This window comes from Chiloscyllium plagiosum, chromosome 7 (genome assembly GCF_004010195.1).
Source record: "Chiloscyllium plagiosum isolate BGI_BamShark_2017 chromosome 7, ASM401019v2, whole genome shotgun sequence".
In the NCBI taxonomy this organism is placed as follows: domain Eukaryota; kingdom Metazoa; phylum Chordata; class Chondrichthyes; order Orectolobiformes; family Hemiscylliidae; genus Chiloscyllium; species Chiloscyllium plagiosum.
The window spans coordinates 46,431,564-46,452,233 of NC_057716.1; the positions used below are offsets into that span (position 1 = coordinate 46,431,564).

At 39.0% G+C, this 20,670-nt stretch overlaps 1 protein-coding gene across 6 annotated transcripts in view; it reads left to right on the forward strand.

Annotated features, from left to right (window-relative positions):
- chn1 (chimerin 1) overlaps positions 1–10,230 on the forward strand; it is a 226,427-nt gene extending 216,197 nt beyond the window's left edge. For all 6 annotated transcript variants that reach the window (XM_043693571.1, XM_043693573.1, XM_043693576.1 and 3 more), the window contains 2 exons: positions 4,360–4,465; positions 9,397–10,230. In XM_043693571.1, the coding sequence (XP_043549506.1) occupies positions 4,360–4,465; positions 9,397–9,568 (278 nt within the window). In that variant the 3' untranslated portion in view covers positions 9,569–10,230. The remainder of the gene's footprint in view (positions 1–4,359; positions 4,466–9,396) is intronic.
- The last annotated feature ends 10,440 nt before the right edge of the window (positions 10,231–20,670 follow it).

The window sequence follows — 20,670 nt, forward strand, 5'->3', positions numbered from 1 at the left end:
TTGGGCCACAGGGCGGTGGGGTTGATTGGTGCAGCTGTCCCGGAGATGTTCCCTAAAGCGCTCTGTGAGGAGGCATCCCGTCTCCCCAATGTAGAGGAGACCGCATTGGGAGCAACAGATACAATAAATGACATTGGTGGATGCAGGTAAAACTTGGATGGATGTGGAAGGCTTCTTTGGGGCCTTAGATGGAGGTGAAGGAGAAGGTGTGGGTGCAGGTTTTGCAATTCCTGCGGTGGTAGGGGAAGGTGCCAGGACGGGAGGGGACCTGGTCAGGTCCACGCCCCCCAAAAACCCACCCTACTTTCCCCCACCCTCCTCTCTGACCTATCATTCACCCCCATTCACCTATTGTACTCTATGCTACTTTCTCCCTACCCTCACCCCCCTCTCATTTATCTCTCCACTCTGCAGGCTCCCTGCCTCTATTCCTGATGAAGGGCTTTTGCCCGAAATGTCGATTTTCCTGCTTGGATGCTCCCTTCAAAAACATGATGATAAGACACCAACCATAGAAATCTATGGTACTTAGTGGCTGGAGTCAAGAATGAACTATCATTAACTTTATCTATACCTCACTTATGTTATAAACTGCTATCAGGTCACCTGTCAACTTCCTATAGTCAGTGAAAAGAGTTGGAAAATGTGGTGCTGGAAAAACACAGCAGGCCAGGCAGCATCCGAGGAGCAGGAGAATCGACGTTTCGGCATAAGCCCATCTTCAGAAATGCACGAATGCTGCCTGCCTGCTGTGTTTTTCCAGCACCACATTTTTCAACTCTGGTCTCCAGCATCTGCAATCCTCATTTTCTCCTCAGTGAAAAGAGTTCCAGCTTATCCAGCCTTTCTTTATAACTCGAACATACCATACTTGGCAATATCATGGTAAATTTCTTGTGAACTCTCTCTTGTGAACTAACATCCTTCCTATAACTGAGAAACCAGAACTGGACACAATATTCTAGAAGAGCCTTATCCATGTCCTGTATGTAATTCCCCATTTTCTCTCTCCTTCCATTTTTAAAGAGTGGGGTTCAATTAACTATCCTCCAGTCCATTGGAACTCTTCCAGACTCTACAGAATGCTGAAAAATGAATACTAATGCATTCACTATTTCTCAGGGCACTTCCTTAAATACTCCGGGATGCAGAGCTTGAGGTCTTGGGGTCCTATTGAGTTTTAATTCCATCAATTTTCCCATTGCCATTTCCTGACTAATAAGAATTTCCTTCAGTTCCTCCTTCATGCTTGCTCCTCTGTCCCCTTGCATTTCCAGAAGGTTATTTGTGTCTTCCTTAGTGAAGACAGATCCAAAGTATTTGTTAACTGATCTACCATCTCTTTGTTGTCCTTTATGAATTCATATGATTCTAACTGCAAGGAACCAGTCTTTTTCACTTCACATATCCATAGAAGCTTTTGCAGTCAGTTTTTATGTTTTCCACAAGTTTACACTCATATTCTATTTTCCCCTTCCGAATTAAACCCTTTAACCTCCTCTGCTGGATTTCAGATTTCTCCCAGTCCTCAGGTTTGCTACTTTTTGTGGCCAATTTATGTGCCTCTCCTTTGGCTTTAGCACTATCCCTGATTTCCCTTGTTAGCCAAGGTTGAGCCACTTCCCTGTTTTACTCTTATGCCAGATACAGATATACAATTGTTGAAATTCATCCATTTGTTCTTTAAATATCTGCCATTGATGGTCCACCGTCAACTCCTTAGTGTCCTTCAAGATTAGAGTGGTGCTGGAAAAGCACACCAGGTCGGGCAGCACCTGAGGAGCAGGAAAATCGACGATTCAGGTAAAAGCCTTTCATCAGGAAGGGCTTTTGTCTGAAACTTCAATTTTCCTGCTCCTCGGATGCTGCCTGACCTGCTGTGCTTTTCCAGCACCACCCTGATCTTGATTCTAATCTCCAGCATCTGCATTTTCCACCTCCCCTTAGTATCCTTTTCCAGCTTATCCTAGCCAGTGCATGCCTTATACGATTAAAACTAGCCTTCTTTAAGTTCAGAACCTTAGTTTCAGATTTAATTGTGCCACTCTCCATCTTAATGAAAAATTGTACCATATTATGGTCAGTCTTCCCTGAAGGATCTCGCACCACAAGTTCGCTAATTAATCCTCTCTCATGATATAATACCCAGTCAAGGATGGCCTGCTCTTTAGTTGGTTCCTCAAAATATTTATCGAGAAAACCATCCATCATACATTCAAGGAAATCCTTCTCCACAACATTGCTATCAGTTTGGTTAGGGGAAAGTGAGGACTGCAGATGCTGGAATCAGAGTTGAAAGTGTGGTGCTGGAAAAGCACAGCAGGTCGGGCAGCATCTGAAGAACAGGAGAATCGACACTTCAGGCAAGAGTTTCCTGAGGAAGGGCTCTTGCACAAAACGTTGATTCTCATATCAATTTGGTTAATCCAATCAATATTAAGATTGAAGTCACTCATAGTAACTGCTTTACACTTATTGCATGCATCTCTAATTTCCTGTTTGATACAATCCCCAAATTCTCAACTACTGTTTGGTGGTCTGTACACAACTCCCCCTAGTGTCTTTTTCCCTTGGTGTTCCACAGCTCCACCCCTACAGATTCCACATTGTCCAGGCTAATGTCCTCCATTACTGTTTTGTTCATCTCTTCCTCCACCTCCCTTCTCTTTCCATCTACCTTTTCTGAAAATTGAATAACCTTGGACGTTGAGTTCCCATCCTTGGTTACCCTGGAGCCAGGTCTCCATGATGCCAATTACATTATATCCATTAAAAACTGTCTGCACAGTTAATTCATGCACCTTATTGCAAATGCTGCTTGCATTGAAACACAGAGCCTTCAGCTCATTTTTTTGACATTTTATTGCCGTTTTAAAATTGTATTGTAATGTGGCCCTTTTTGATGTTTGTCTTTGACTTCTCTGCCTTCCACTTTCACTTTTCCCCTTACTGTCTTTTGTATTTGTCCCCACATTATGACCCTCTGACCTCCTGCATTGGCTCCCATCCCCCTTCATTATTAGTTTAAACCCTCCCCAAAAGCACGAGAAGACACTCCTCCTAGGACATTGCTTCCAGTTCTGCCCAGGTGCAGGTCATCTGGTTTGTACTGGTCCACCTCCCCAGAACTGATTTCAATGTCCATGAAATTTGAGTCCCTCCCTCTTGCACATTCATCAAGCCATGTATTCATTTTAGTTATCCTGCCATTCCTAATCTGTCTAGCACGTGGCACTGGTAGCAATCCCAAGATTACTACCTTTGAGTCTTATGTTTTAGTTTATCTCCTAATTCCCTAAATTCAGATGTATGACCTTATCCTGCTATGTATCTATATTGTTGGTACCTATATGCACCACGACAACTGGCTGTTCACACTCCCACTCCAGAATGTCCTGCAGCCACTCTGAGACATCCCTGACTTTTGCACCAGGGAGGCAACATACCATCCTGGACTCTGGATTGCAGTCACAGAAATGACCATCTATGCCGTGTACAATTGAATCCCCTAACACTATAACTCTACCACTCTTTTTCCTGCCCTTCTGTGCAACAGAACCAGCCATGGTGCCATGAACCTGGCTGCTGCCACCTTCCCTCCTTCCCTGGTGAACAGTCTCCCCCACAGTATCCAAAACGGTATATCTGTTTTGAAGGGCGATGACTGCAGGAGACCTCTGCACTACCTTTCTACTCTTCCTCTCCATTGGTCACCCATTCCCTATCCTCCTCAGTAATTTTTATCTGCTGTGTGACCAACTTATACTATCCACGATTCATGAGCCTTGTGGATTCTTCAAGGTGAATCCAGCCGCAGCTCCAGAGCTGTCAAGTTGTCAGATTTGGTCTCTTACTGATAACCCTCGTCCCTCTTTCAGTAATTTGCCTTACTCTGCCACTGTTCATTCTACAAGTCATTCTGTATTTTATCTGGAATACCTCTTAGAATCTCCCTGTCTGGGAATCAATTTACTTGTGGAAACTTTGAAGTCAGCGAATGCCAAAGCATTTCATGTAGAATTTTGTAACATCAAACAACAATAGAAGGTACCAAACACTTGTAGATTTGCATGAATGGTGATAAAGCAATCAGTTAACATTGATGTTTAGTTGATGGATCCCTTTCAATACAGCAAGTAAACATGTTCCTTTGTGCTTCTGAACATATGATCTGCCTGTTCTGTTTATCGCATGGGTGTGAGCACAGTTACTAATATTCATCAATATTATAATCATAAAATTTCACCTCATACATTTTCAACACCATATTGGAGCTATAAGGGGCTAATAAGGGGCAAAACTGAGCACTAATGAGCCCGATTTCTTGACATTGATATTTTGATATTACTTTGATTGCAGAGATTCCAGAACCTGATGAGCGATTGGAGTCAGTCCATGAAGCACTAAAAATGTTACCACCTGCACACTGTGAAACCCTGAGTTACCTTATGGCTCATTTAAAAAGGTAGATAGATCATGACCATTCATACTAACCATTTATAAGTGCTGTCATGTTAGGAAACTTTAAACTTAAACTTTTGATGTAGTATTTTGTAGAAGCATTTCAATTTGTTAAGCAGTGGATGTAACTTGTAATTAAATTATTTTATGTACTATACTTTTGTTCTGTTATACGTCTCTCCAAAAGACATTAGTCCTGACTTAGAGGAAACAAATTTAAAATATCTTTAATCAGTCTGATGGTGTATGAAAAGAAAATCACAGGGGATCAATTATACCAAACCAGTTTCTCTTCATCATAGAAGAAATTCAGTTAAGAATAGTGAACTTACAATGTTGGAACATTATACTGCAAAGGCCTATTGACATTGGAATTCAAATTCTTATCAATGTTGCTTTTTGTGCTACCATTACATTTTTTTTTAAAGAATCCCATTTAATAATTGCCTTTTTTTTAATTGTTCAGTATTCCAGTTCTGAAGGTTGCAGTTTATATTACAAATTAGTTTACTAGAATGACCTATTTCCTTCTAATGACCCGATCTTAATGATCGATAGAATATTAAGGCTGCAAGTGTTAGGTTCTGTGTCAGATAGTAGTTGTCAGGGAAGAGTTTATGATGGGGACTGAAGATATTGCATTTGGTCTTTTGATGTTTCGATGAAGAAACTTTCTGCTCTTTAAATAGCGTATATTGAACAAGAAATCTGACAAATTGGAAACAATGGAGGGATTGAGCTAAGTAACAGTGAGGCAGTGTTTGGTATTGTCCTTGCACATGTGAAATATTGCACGTTTTCTTGGAATCCATTGTGAAGGATGAGATTTCGGAATATTTAGAAGTGTATGGTAAAATAGAGCAAATTCAGCATGTTTTCATAGCAGTGGTCATGCCTGAAATCTACTAGAATTCTTTGAGGAAGTGAGGAATAAGTTAGACCAAGGAGAGCCAATGAATGTTATCTACCTGGACTTCAAGAAAGCCTTTGACAAAGTGCCGCACAGGAGGCTCCTGAGTAAGTTAAGGGCCCATGTGTTGGAGGCAAGTTGCTAACATGGATACAAGCTTGGCAGCCAGTGACAACTGGTGTTCCACAAGGCTCAGTGTTGAGAGCACAACTTTTCACTTTGTAGATTAACAATCTAGATGAAGGAACTGAGGGCATTCTGGCTAAGTTTACAGATGATGCAAAGATAGATAGAGGGACAGGTAGCATTGAGGAGGCAGGGAGGCTGCAGAAGGATTTGGACAGATTAGGAGAGTGGGCAAAGAGGTGGCAGATGGAGTACAACAGGGAAAGTGTGAGGTCATGCACTTTGTTAGGAAAAATAGAGGCATGGACTATTATCTAGATGAGGAAAAAGATTCAGAAATCTAAAGTGCAAAGAGACTTGGAAGTTCTAGTCCAGTATTCTTTCAAGATAAACTTGCAGGTTAAGTCAGTAGGCAAATGCAATGATGGCATTTATTTTGAGAGGACTTGAATATAAAAGCAGGGATGTACCTCTGAGGCTCTATAAGGCTCTGGTCAGGCCACATTGCAGTATTGTGCACAGTTTTGGGCCCCATATCTGAGAAAGATGTACTTGCCCTGGAAGGTATTGAGAGGAGGTTCATGAGAATGGTTCCAGGAATGAAAAGCTTAACATATGAGGAATATTTGCAGAGTCTGAGTCTATACTTAATGGAGTTTAGAAGGATGGGGGGGATCTAATTGAAACTTACAGAATACTGAATAGCTTGGTCAGAGTGGATGTTGGAAAGATGTTTCCATTGGTAGGGAAGACTAGGACCTGAGGGCACAGATTTAGAATAAATGAGAATGGAGATAAGGAGAAACTTCTTCAGCCAGAGAGTGGTGAATCCATGGAAGTCACTGCCACAGAAGGCTGTGGAGACCAGGTCATTGAGTTTATGTAAGACTGAGATAGATAGGTTCTTGATTGTCAAGGGGATCAAGGGTTATAGGGAGAAAGTGGGACAATGGGAATGAGAAACTTATAAGCCATGATCGAATGGCAGAGTAGACCCGATGGGCTTAATGGCCTAATTTCTGCTTCTATGTCTTATGGTCTTATGTCAGCAAGGGTAGCATGTAGAGGATAAATAGGAAAAGGCCAAGAATGAGATCCTTGTTGAGCACCAGTGTTAACCATGCAGGAATGGCATTAGAGATAACTTGCCTAGCTTTAACTGTATAGATAACAATGGAGCAGGAAATTACAATCCTAGCCAGCTGAATCAAGGATAGATTGGGCAACCATGTCAAAGGTTTCATGCAAATTAAGAAGCTCAACAAATTGTAGCTTGCCATGATTACCATCACCTAGCATGTGGTTTTTAATGCTGAAAGGAATGGAAACTTGATTGGAGTGATTTAAACATGGGTTGTGGGCAAGATGGGCACAGACTTTGGAGTCAACAACACATGCAAAGATATTGGAGAAGAAGGAGATTGGAGAAAGGTAGTCGGTTTCCATGAGAAGCGGTCAAAGATGTACTTTTAAGGGAGAGGGGTCATAGCAAAAATTTTGAAGGACAGGTATACAGAACTGAGAGGAGCTGTTAGTGTCAAATATCATGGAGGTCAGAAAGCAAGATTGGGTTGTCACCAGCTTAGTGTGAATAAAATCTAATAGTTCAATGAAGTATGATCCATCTGGTTCTAAGCAAGGAATGTAGCTGAATGGACCCCCTAGCATCTACCAAGGCACAAGAAATAACAGTGGTAAACACACTAGATACTGCAAACACTTTTGACCCTGAAAACATTATTGCATTAGTACTAGAAACTTGTTACAACACTGGCATCTACCCAGCAATGTGAAAAATTACCAAGATACAACCTTTCCATAAAAAGCCAGACAAATCCAATCCAGCCAATTACCACCTTATCTGTACGCACTCCACCATCATCAAAGTAATGGAACAGGTTGTTGTTCTATCAACATCCATTTCCCAGCAATTATCTGTTCACTGACATTAACATTCATAATATCCACTCAGCTCCTGACTTCACTCCAATCTCCAAACATAGACAAAAGAGCTGAACTTTAGAGATGAGCATTCGCTTATCATCAAGGTAGCATTTGACCAAGAAGTGCATCAAGGAGCCTGAGTAAAATTAGAGTCAGTGGAAATCAGGGCAAAACTCGCTATTGGTTGAAGTTGAACCTAGCTCAAAGGAAGCTGGTTGTGGCTGTTGGGTGTCATTCATCTCAGTCTCAGACATCAATGCAGGAATTCCTCAGGGAAGTATCCACATTCAGTTGCTTCATCAATGGCCTTCCCTCCACCAGAAGATCAGAGGTGGGGATGCTAATGATTGTACAATGTTTAGCAGTATTCATGATTCAGACTCTGAAGTACTTGTGTTCATATGTAGCAAGACATTGACAACATCCAGGATTGGACTGATGTCACAAAACTGCTAGGCAATGACCATGTCTAGCAAGACCGAAGCATATCATGGCTACTTGACATACAATGGCATAACTAGCATTGAATTCAAAAATACCACCATTCTTGAACTGTCATTGACCAGAAACTGAACTTCACCAGCCAAATGATAGCTACAGTAGCAAGTCAAAGGCTAGGAATTCTGGGGCGAGCAAGTCACCACCTAAACCCCCAGTGCCTGTCCATGATCTATGAAGCACAAGTCAGGAGTGTGATGGAATGATCTCCACTTGCCTGAATAGGTACAGCTCTAACATCTTGACATCGTCTAGGACTAAATAGCCATTTGATTGATACTCTATTCACCACCTTCCACATCAATTCCTTTCACCAGCATAAGTGGGAGCAGATTGTTTGTCTGTAAATGGACTTCATTAACGCTCTAAGGCTTCTCCGACAGCACATTTCAAATCCACCAAGAAGGACAATGGCAGCAGGTGCATAGGAACACCACATCTTCAGTTCCCCTCCAAGCCACATGCCATCTGGCATGGGGCTATACAATTGCTGTAGTCAAAATTCTGAAACTCCCTAACCTCAAGGACTACATTTGTTCAAGAAGGCAGATTACCATCTGATCAAGGTCAAATAGGGATGGACAATAAATTCTGCCCTAACTAATGAGACCCACTTCTCATGAATGAATAAAACATAGGCTGATGGAGCAAGAGGTGGATCTTGTGGACAAGATGAACTCAGAGGGCATGATGGGATATTGAAGAGAAGCAAAACTATATAATTTAGGGCCGGCATGGGGTTTGGCCCTGGAAAATGTTTTTCTCAGTGGGTGAGCAACCTTATGACAAAGAAGTCCATGGAGATCAGGATGAAGAAAAAGATTTTAGGCCAATGCTTTGTGGGATGAAGTAGCTAGTTGGTTATCTGTGCATTGCAAGATATTCCTGGAATAATAAAGACCGTCAAAGTTTGGAAAAAGTTGATTGGAATGTTTGACACCACAAAGTTTTATTAGATGACTGCAGCGGCTCACAAGAAATTTCCTTGAGCTTTATCCTCGGAAAATTTAAGAAGATTGAATATAGTTGCCAAGAATGCATGAAAGGATATGTTTGAATAGAGCAAACTTAGTAGACCAAAATACCTGTTTGATACTTTGTCCTATTTAAAAATGATACAACATTACAAAAAGAAAATTCTTAATTATTGCTTTTAATGGAAGTTATCAAGTTTTAAACAAATGTAATGCCATTAGATAACACTTCTAAACAATGCAGGGTAGCTTTGAGTTCAGTACAGTTTATTCTTGTTTATAAAAGCACAGCAGCTATCTCAACATTTCTACACTTTGAGTATCTGACGGGAAAATTGATTAGAATTAGGATTGAATGTTAAAAGTACCGATATACTAAATTGTATTAATTTCCAAATACTGTTGATTTGTTTTTAATTCCAGTCTTTTATCAAAGTACTGTAATTCAGTAGTTACTAAAATGGATTATTGCTTTTTTTCCAGAGTTACTCTACATGAGAAGGACAATCTAATGAATGCAGAGAATCTAGGAATTGTGTTTGGACCAACTCTAATGCGAGCTCCAGAGCAGGATCCCATGGCTGCCTTGAATGACATACGTTATCAAAGACTGTTGGTTGAGATGCTCATCCAAAATGAAGATATTTTGTTTTGAAACTGTTAGGAGGGGAATTTTTTAAAATGGTAGGAAGAATGAGTTAACTTATTTTACCTGGGTAATTGTTTCAGTGAGCAGGTTGAAATGACAGCAATTCTTTGTACTTTTTTATTGTGTACTTAACTCAGACACATCATAATGTAATTTGGAGAACTAAAACTTTGAGGTTGGACTTGGGTACTTTCATATAAATCAAAGCTGCTGCACGTACTTGTCAGAGATCTTCAATGAAAATCAGAAAATGTTGCTTTTTTAATCATATATTAAGTGGAATTTGCCTCATGTTTGTAAAATTGTGAGCATTTGTTGAAATATTTAACTACACTTGTATTTTAACAATTTATGATTCTGGACTAAGGATAAATCTACAATACCAGATGTCAGAATATAATATTGATATTGCATTCAGTGACACATTCCAGTGTTTATTTCTGCATTTTGAACTATAATATTGTTTGTCAGAGTTGTGTAAATTGTGCTTATAGATCTCTATTTGAAACAAAATGCTTTGTATAATATTTCTGTACAAACTGCATAATCAGGATCAGTTTCACTTGAAACACAAAACAAACACTGATTTATTTTTTATGTAATCTTTGGGTTTTTTCTTAAATTTGGCATGCAAACATTAATTTATTAAAATTTACATCTACAATGTATTTTTTAGAGCAAAACTTAAATTAGTTGAATATTTGGTGAAAGTAGCAATTTTGTGAAATTACTGAATAGTTATTTAATTGCTGTGATTTCAAAATAGACTCATAGAATTGTACAGCACGGAAATAGACTTTTCAGACCATGCTGACCAAACATCCTAAACTGATCTAGTCCCATTTGCCAGCATTTACCCCATACCCCTCTAAGATGTCTTTTAAATGTTGTAGTTGCATCCGCCTCCACCACCTTCTCTGGCAACTCATTCTATACGTGCAATTTTTTTCTGTATGAAAAAATTGCCCCTTAGGTCCCTTTTTAAATTTATCCCATCTCACCCTAAACCGATGTCCTCCAGTTTTGGACTCCCCTACCCTGGAAAAAAAACCTTGGCCAATCACCCTATCTATGCCCCTCAAGATTTTATAAACCTCCAAGATCACCCCTCCACATCTGAAGCTCCAAGAAAGAAAGCCCCAGACTATTCACCCTCTACCTATCACTCAAACCCTCCATCAATGGCAACATACTTGTAAATCCTTTCTGAACCCTTTCAAGTTTAACAATATCTTTCCTATTGCAGGGAGACCAGAATTGAATGCAATATTCTAAAAGTGGCCTAATCGATGTCCTACACAGCTGCAATATGACCTCCTAACTCCTAAATTCAATGCACTGACCAATGAAGACAAGCATGCCAAACACGGCCTTCACCGTCCTGTCTACCTGTGATTCCACTTTCAAGGAACTATGCACTTGCACCCCTCGGTCCCTTTGTTCAGCAACACTCCCCAAGGCCCTACCATTAAGTGTATACATCCTGTCCTAATTTACCATACCAAAATGCAACATCTCTCATTTATCTATATTAAACTCCAACTGCCACTCCTCAGTCTATTGGCCCATTTGTTCAATGTACTATGTGGCAACCTTCTTCACTGTACACCACCATATTTGGTGTCATCTGCAAATTTACTAACCATACCTCCTGTATTCACATCCAAATAATTTATATAAATGAGGAGAAACAGTATGCATAAGTTACTGGATGATAACAGAAGTGATGGCATTTGGAAACTATTGAATGTAGGGAGAACTGGCTCACAGCAGTGGATATTTCTTTATTGAAGAATTAAACTCAAAGTCAAGGAATGTACCAGCTTCTGAGTACAATGCTCATCTGAGCATAACATTACATTCTAAATGGCTTATGATCTGAAAATATGTTCATACCGTCTTGGGTTAAATTCAATTTTTTAAAAGTACTTTGCCTAGGTCATTAGAAGTTATATAAGCCCAAAGGAAATATACTTCCCTTCTTTAAATTTATACTTTTCATTGTTTCTTTAGCTATTTTACTCTACAGTCATACATCTTCTACTCTTAATTTTAATAATATATTATCCAAAAAACAATGTCCATCCACTCAGAGTATAGGTAATCGAGCAGTAGTATCAATAGAGGAACAAAATAGATGCATTAATTATTTAATATAATGGAGAAAAAAGAATAAGTTAGTTGTGTTATAGAAATGCTGTTTTAATAGTGTATAAATTCAACAGGTAGCATTATAAAAATATTTTGAAGTAATACTATTGAATCTAGGTGAATGCAATATTAAGATGCGCTTTAGTTTTATATTAAGTGGAAAATAGGTTTTTAATCCAATACAATTAATTGCAGTTGTGAGCCATGACTAGTTTTTGAATTTTTGTGTAAAATATAGTATATTTATGTCATTATAGTTTGGCCTCAGGATTAAGTATTTGTTTCAAAAACTATTTTGCAACTTTGAAGTATATATTTGATTGCTAGCTATACCTGTGAGAAGAAAAGCTATTTGAATCCAATGTAAGTCTAAGCACCAAATGTGGTTATGTGCGGAGCGCTCTTTAAATTATTTTGTTTATTTGTATCTTTGACTTTGAATGGCAAGTATGAATTTCATATCCTTCTAGTCAGTTAAAGCTGTCAGAAATAGTGGCATGTCAGAGATTCCACAAAATATTGGATAAAGTTGATCAAGAAGCATGGTTAAGGGTTTTTTTTGTTGAAGATCGGTGAACTTGAAGTGGTTTGCTGCTTTTGCTGTTCCAAAGGAGCAGAATAATATAATAGAAGTAAACTACTGCAGGTGCTGGAAGTCTGAAATAAAATCAGAAAAGAATAGTTACAACATCTAAAAGACATTTGGATAGATACATGAATAGGAAAGATTTAGAGGAATATGGGCCAAATGCAGGCAAGTGGGACTAGTTTAGTTTGGGAAAGTTGGTCGGCATGTATAAGTTGGACCGAAGGGTCTGTTTCTGTTCTGTAAAGACTTTTAAGTACTGGAGAAACTTAACAGGTCTGGCATCATCTACAGAGAGAGAAACCAGAGTTAATGTTTCAAGTTTTATATAAATCATCTTCAGAGCAGATGACTATGCTAGTTACTAAATTAGAAGCAGTCTAATAAAGGTTACAGGTAGCAAGAGAAAACTGGCGATAGAACGATGTAGAAAACATTAATCCAAAATTAGTTCTAGTGCTAAAACAGCAAGTGGTTGTAAAATTTTAAAGATCTACTAGATATTTGGTTTTTACACTAGACAATTTCGATGCTTCTGCAATAGTTAACTTAAATTAGCAGTCAGAAACTGGTGAAAAGAATATGTACAAATGCACAGAGCTCCATTTCACTGAGCAAGAATAATATGAGAGCCAGCAACAAGGGAGTCTGCTGGCAGTGCCTATTTTAAAAGTATAAATCTTAGACAATTAAAGATAATACAGCTACCTATAAAGTATAATAAGAACATTTAAAAATGAGATCAGGAATAACCAAATAACAATATCATACCTGATTTGATGCCTAAGCTACACCTTCCATTATGATTCCCATGTCTTTGATTCCCTTAGTATCCAAAAATCTATAGATATCCGATTTGAATATTCAACAACTAAGCTGTTCTGGGCCATAATTTCCAATGGTTTAGGACTTCTTAAGTAAAGACATTTTTTTCTCATTTGTGTTCTAAATGGCCAAATCCTTATCTGAGACTCTATTCTAGACTCCTCAGCCAGGGGAAAGCATCTTCCCAGTGTCTTATTTGGCAAGTTCCTAATGAACTTCATGTGTTTCAATTAAATCATATTTTAACCTTCTAGGGAAATTGAGCCTGATCTCTGTCTTTGCAGGATAATACTGTCCTTGTAAGAACAGTGAACATTTGTTGTACTCCTTCCAAGGCAAGTATATTCTTTGTAAACCAAACCTCTACACAGTATTCAACAAAATCCAAAGCAATATAGTGCAACTTCTTCACTCTAATATCCTCGTGCTCTTGTAATATAGGTGAACATTGGTGGCTCAGTAGTTAGCATTGCTGCCTCACAGCACCAGGGCCCCTGGTTCAATTCCAGCCTCGGGTGACTGTGTGGAGTTTGCACATTCTCCCCCTGTCTGCGTGGATTTCCTCCCACAGTCCAAAGATGTGCAGGTTAGGTGAATTGGCCATGCTAAATTGGCTATAGTGCTAGGTGCATTAGTCAGCGGGAAATGGGTCTTGGTGGTTCGGTGTGGACTGGTTGGGCCAAAGGGCCTGTTCCCACACTGTAGGGAATTTTTTTTTTAAATTCCATTTTCCTTAATACGTTTGTTTACAAAGAAATCTGATCACTCTGAAATCAATATTTTCCAGTCCCTCATCCTTTGAAAAAATATTTGGCATTTCTAACTTTTCAACCAAACTAACTTTAAATTTCTTCCTATTCTAGCTGCCTTATCATTGCACATTCACTTATATATCTAAATAATTTGCAGCCACTTTGCATCCTCCTCACAGCATACATTCCCACTTTTATTCATCAGCAAACTTGGATATATTAGACTTGGTCCCATCACCTAAGTCATTCCTATGTATTGTAAATTACTGAGGCCCAAGTACTGATTCTTGTGGTTAACTCCCCCACCAGTTACAGCCTGCCAGAAGTGGGTACTGCAGATGCTGGAGGTTAGAGTCAAGATTAGAGTGGTGCTGGAAAAGCACTGCAGGTCTGACAGCATCTGAGGAGCAGGAAAATCGACGTTTTGGGCAAAAGCCCTTCTTCAGGAAAGTTTCTGATGAAGGGCTTTTGCCTGAAATGTCGATTTCCCTGCTCCTCGGATGCTGCCTCACCTGTGTTTTTCCAGCACTACTCTAATCTTGACACCAGTTACAACCTGGCAACCCAAAATTGATCCAATTACTCCTACACTGTTTCTGTCTGTTAATGCTAACCATTCCTCAATTCTGGCCAAAATATTACTTCATGAATCCTAAGTTTGTATAATAATCTATTTTGTCGCAACTTATCAAATACTTTTTGAAAATCGGAATTTACTACCTCCCTTATCCACTATATTAATTACAACCTCAAAATTTCTCACAGGCATTTTGATTAAATGTATGTAAATTGTTAATGAGTCATATGTGAACTGTTCTGTATAACCTATTTTTCTAATCAACCTGTTATTCCTCATCTCTGGAGGAGGTAGGACTTGAATCTGAGCCTCTCAGTTCAGGGGGATGGGAAAGGTTTTGCCCTTCCTTTTTAAATATACTTCATCATGTCTTAGCAGCAGCATTTAAAAAATTGATATATATACCAGTGACTAATAGATTTATGTTATCTGAGATGATAAAACAGAAGTGAAGTTGGATTGAACTATAACTGATGTATTATACTATATAACAGTGAATGTATTATTTAGAAATGAAAGGAAAGTTGTAAATGGGCTGAAGGAACAGAGTTGAGATGTTAGAGCTGTATTTAACCAAGAAGGTATCTTTTTGGTCACAAAATCTACTCTCATGGGGCACATGATCTAAAGCGACACATCTGAAGATCACTTGGAGGTGATTCTTGCAGGAGGAGATTAATCTGAAGGTTGGCATATCTGCTCTTCATGTCTCAATGTTGCCAGCAGAAATCACCAGAAAATGACTGGCATTTTTCCTCACACATTTTAATGATTGCTTTGCTGTCATTTTGTTTTATCAAAGATACTGAAACCAATTAATCTGTGTGTGACAGATGTGACGGATTATATGCTCTTTGTGGATGGATATACATCTGCTTATAGTAGACAATGCCAGCTCTATAAAGGGAGAACACTTTTACAATATAACACACATTGCTGCTACTAAGGTGGTGCTGTGTCCTAAATCAAGAATATCTAATTGCTGTATTGTTCTTAAACATAGCTATTATTCCACTAGATGTGGACATCACTGGCTCGATCAACATTTATTTTCCATCCTTAATTACCTTTGAGAAGTTAGTGGTGAACCACTTGTCCATGTGGTGTAGTTATAGCCACAATGCTGTTAAGAAGGGACTTCTAGGATTTTGGCACAGTAACACTTAAAGAATGACGATGTGCTCCAGTCAGGCTGTTAAGTGGCTTGGAGAGATACTTGGAGAGGTGATGCTTTCGTGCCACTGCAGCCCTTATCTTTCTAGATAGTAGAGGTCGCAAGTTTGGAAATTATTGTCAGAGGTGCCTTGATGAGAAATTATAGAACCAATTTTTGGGTAATTCAAATCCATTACATTTTGAGGTCAATTGGATGATCATCTGAATAGATTCAAAGATGATTTTAAATCAGTGGTTCCTAGTTAGCTCAGAAAAACCACCAAGTATTCAGTAAATTATTTCTATTTCTTTTAAAAGATTATTTTGTATCTGTAATAGACTTTGATATCTGAAATGTGAAACTGTCAAAACTTATTTTTAAAATCCAGGTGGCTGTGTCACATTGCGGCTTATAGTAAATTGAATGTCATGAGATTTTATATAACAATGGGGTTATTATATCATGTAATTCCCAAAATATTGTAGTGGATCTGCATTTCAGTTGCAGCATTCTTGTAAGTATAATCTAATTAATGATCAAGGTAATTTGAAAACTGAAACATGCCAATCAGTTTCAATTTGCAGCTGAGCATCACCCTGCAATTTAAGATTCTTTTGCATCTGTAAGATAGTGTAAGATCTGGATGGAGTGTGTTGTCTGCATGTGCTGATGTGCCATCTTTAATATATTATGGATAGATATATAAAATGTTGAGAGTTGCTTGCAACTTTTATTATCTGTAACTTTTATGTGTTTTATTTATGACACATTAATGTGAACTGCTTGACTACCAAAATAAATGTGGACAATTGCTGAGAAAGGAAGTATTGAGCTTTTATTGACCTGCTTCTCACCTATGTTGTCCCATTTATATTTTTCTGATTAAATGAAGTAGCAAGTTAAACAGAGTTGCTAACATAATTCTGTAACTCTGTCAACATGAAATGTGTACAACCTGGTACTCTGTCCATTTACACATTAAATATTAATTTGATATCTCACTAATTCTTATTAACTTATTTGGATATTAGAGAAATCATTGAAGAAAATTCAAAGCGAACGTTTGTAGTTTTGATACTGGATCTCAAGTCTAGGTTGAAAATAGATTTACATGATCTGGAGTGATTTTAAGAAGGAAAGGAAGTAGTATTTCATGTTAAAGTCACCTGTTTGTAAATTGATTTCAATCATCTTGATGCTGAAGGTAGTGGTGTGTGTTTAGTCATTACGTTTGTAACTAAAATACTGGAGCTTTGAACTCAAGAAAAGATCTTAAGTCAGAGATTTATGAATGAATATTCTGCATATTTTCAGAGTTGCATTCATGAAAACGTGTTTGAAAAAAGTTTGAAACCTGATGAAGGATGAATCCCTTTTCTTATCACTGAAATTCATTTCATACTGAGTTGATGCAGTGACTTTCATGAAATTCTTGAACGTATCTATTGCTGAAGCAGCTGACTTCTAAATTAAAGACAATAGATCACTGAAGCTGACTTTTGGTTTGGCAAGGAGAGAATGACAAAGTAGGTTTGCAACAATTATATAAATGTTGTCCTCGTGTTACCTCTGGTTCTTCTGTCAATTACATTAACTCAGAATCTTCTAAGTTTCTTTTGCCACTGGAAACAGTTCTGCTAAATATCTTGTGGGTATATGAAGTTTATTATTAATCCAGGTGTGCCTGAAAAATTACTGTTCACATGACTCCCCATTATTAGGCGCTTTTGAACCAAATTTTGGAGCCACTGATGGGCTTCTAGTGAATGTGACTCCTTTATTCGATAAGAGAAGACAGGAAACATGAAACTATTAACCAATTAGCAGTCATAGAGATTTTATCTTTGACTGCTAATTGGTTAATAGCTTCATGTTTACTGTCTTATTGAATAATCGTCATAGCAATTTTGAAGGTGTTATTGCATGTTGTGAAAAGAAATTAATATTTCTTTTAAGAATGTTATGCATCAAAGGAAGCTAGTGGATGTGCTGTACTTAAATTTCATGAAGACATTTTATAAGATGCCACATCAAAGATTACTGCAGCCAATAAAGGCTCATGGTGTATGAGACAATATGTGTTATGGATATTAGATTGGCTAACTAACAGAAAACAGAATGTAAACATAAATGGGTTTTTTTCTGGTTGGCCAGATGTAATGAGTGGTGTGTTGCAGAGATCACTTCAAATTTCCAGAATTTAAGGAGAGTAGGCAGGATGGAGGTGAAGGGCCCAAACACCTCTGGAGTGTTGTGAGTGAAGATTTCTGGAGGAGCTCCACGTGTTTCTTGGCTGTTCGCTTTCTTTTGAGGAAGAGACGTGGAGAGCACAGCAAATTACTTATTCCCCTTTCTTTGGGTAAAAGTGAGGACTTTCTTTGGGTAAAAGTGAGGACTTTCTTTGCAGTCATGCTTTCCGTCCTGAGATTGAGTGTAAGTGCGTTCTCCTGGCTCTCCATGGCAACCACCAACCTGTCCATGAAGGCAGCTAGACTGTCACCTGACCCACTTCCCTGCTGCAGCTTCTGGGCAACGAAGGCTGTTGCATTGCATATACCTGTCTGCTGCTCATGTTCGTCCCTGTGCTCATGGACAAAGTCCCTGATTGCCAGTGCCACAGAGTCCTCTCCTATGTCTTCAACAGTTCTTCAAGTACCAGTGATTCAGGGCATTTCTTCCTCAGCCAGCTGTTGATTTGTCACCAGATTGTGTTCCTGAATTCAATAAGCCCAAACTTCCCACTGAGGTGCCAGTTTCAGAGGTGACAGCAATGCTGGAGGCAGCCTTGCTGGTGCTTCCTCTGAGTCCTCCATACTCAAGTCCTCAGAGATTGAGGTTGGTGGCTTCTGGGGCAACCAGGCATTTTGCTGTGAAGGTGGTGGAGATGCTGATGAAGACACAGGAAAAGTAAAGCATTGGGTCAGAAACAGCGAGCTATGATTAGACTGACAGCAGGGTAAATATGAATTGCATTGGAGTAATGAGACATGGATGTCTCAGCAAAGAGTGTGAGGGATAATATTGAAGGCAATAGAGTGGCAGAGCCTAAGTCTTGATTGGAGGTGGGTGTAGTAGCAGAGAATGAGTGAGGTATCAGAAGAGGTGTGTAGCTCTTTCACTGACCCAGGGAGAAGGTCAGTCACTTTTCAACAGCACTGTTGACTGTTCCTGCAAACTGTAGAGACAGCACTGACCTGAGTGGTGAACCTTGAATCAGGCTGCCAGGGTCTGCTGGCATGGCTTCTTCTTCCAATCCTCCATGGAGCGGGTGGCACTCCACTGCACCACTCCCTCAACCAGGATTGCCAGATCCCTGTCGAAGAATCACAGTGCCATCTTCCCATTCTCCAGCATGTTCAGAATCTGTCTATGACTGAGCAGGGAAGCTTTGGAATGCCAGCGCTCAACCAAGTGCAAGGCATTGCAAGGTGTGCCATATCTCAGTAGGTATCACAAGGCAATGCAAGGTATGCCATATCTCAGCAGGTATCGCTGAGTAGCAAATTGTTCTGGGAATGGCACATGATAAGATAGGGCTGGTATTAGATGTAACGGTTGCCACAGATGTGGGGTAGATAGTTAATGCAGTGAGTTTGCTAAGATACAGCAGCTAAATATATCTCAAATAAACTTGATGTAACCTGGGCCATGCAAAAAATGCAAATATTCAGCCCAATATTTATAAATTTGCAGATGATAGCAAATTAGGGATAATAAATTCCAAAAAAAATTAATAAACTTGCAGAATGGTCAAATGGCTGACTTAAGATAGATTCATTTTGTGTAGGAAGCATAAGGAGGTCACATTACTTAGAAGGTGCAAGTCTAGATTGGGTAGAAGAACAGAGGGATCCGAGCACAAACCTACTGGTGACTAGAAGTTGCTTTATAGGTAAGCAAGACCAAAAAAAAAGCCAAACAATCAACCGTTAGGCTTTATTTTTAAGAAGTTGGATATGTAAAATAGGAACCTTATGCTAAATATGTACCGAACCTTGGTTAGACCACAGTGTATATACATATTATTTAGGAGCAGTTGTAGGCCATTTAGCCCTTGTTCAGTAAGATCACAGTTGATCTGTTTGTGTTTTGAATTCCACATTCCTATCTACCCTCAATAAATTTTGAACCCTTCCTAACAAAATCAATCTATCCCCAACTTACAAAATATTCAGTAACAACACCCTCCCACCCTATCACCTAAAGTAGAGAGTTCCAAAGTATCCACCCTCTAAGGGGAAAAAAAAATTCTCTTCATTGCTATCATAAAAGAGCAACCCTAATCTTTAAACAGTTTCCCTAGTTCTCACCCACCAGAGCAATCGCCCTTCCACATCCACTTTTTCAACACCATTCAGGATCCTGTGCACTTCAGTCAAGTCACCCCTCACTCTTCTAAACTTCAGGGACAACAAGCCCAGCCTTTGCAATCTATCCTCATAAGACAACCTAGGAATGAATTCCGTAAACCACCTCTGTACTGCCTCCAACACATTTACATACTTCCTAAATAAGGAGACACCAAAACTGCATGCAGTGTATTCAAGATGTGGCCTCAGTGCTCCATTTAATTGCAGTTAACATGGTATGGAGTGAGAAATTATCTGATTAGTGTAGCCATTATCCTTCATGTGCAGATGAAGGTACAGTAAGTGTACATTGTGCAGACTCATAAATGGGTCTAACAACCTCAATCTTATTCAGGAAAAATGCTGAGTCTACTTCAAATTATCCTGGAATTTTGGGAGAAAATGGAAGCCAGCTGTTCATGCAACTACAACGCAGTAGCAAAACAATTGTATTTTTCACCAACAAGTCATAGATTGCTGCCATCAAGCCAAAAGACATGCTGCCTCCCAAACAAATGAGTAATCCGGTGTAAGAATTCCAGTGCTAGCGTGATGCCATGTATCTTGGCCATGTGTCCCAAAGACTGGTGGATAATATTAAAGATTTCCTGTCAGCAGATCACAAAAAGAAAGATACTGACCACGTCCTATCAGCCTGCACTTTTAAATCCACAACATAGTGTCCGAAATTAGCTGTGATTCTGCAATTGGT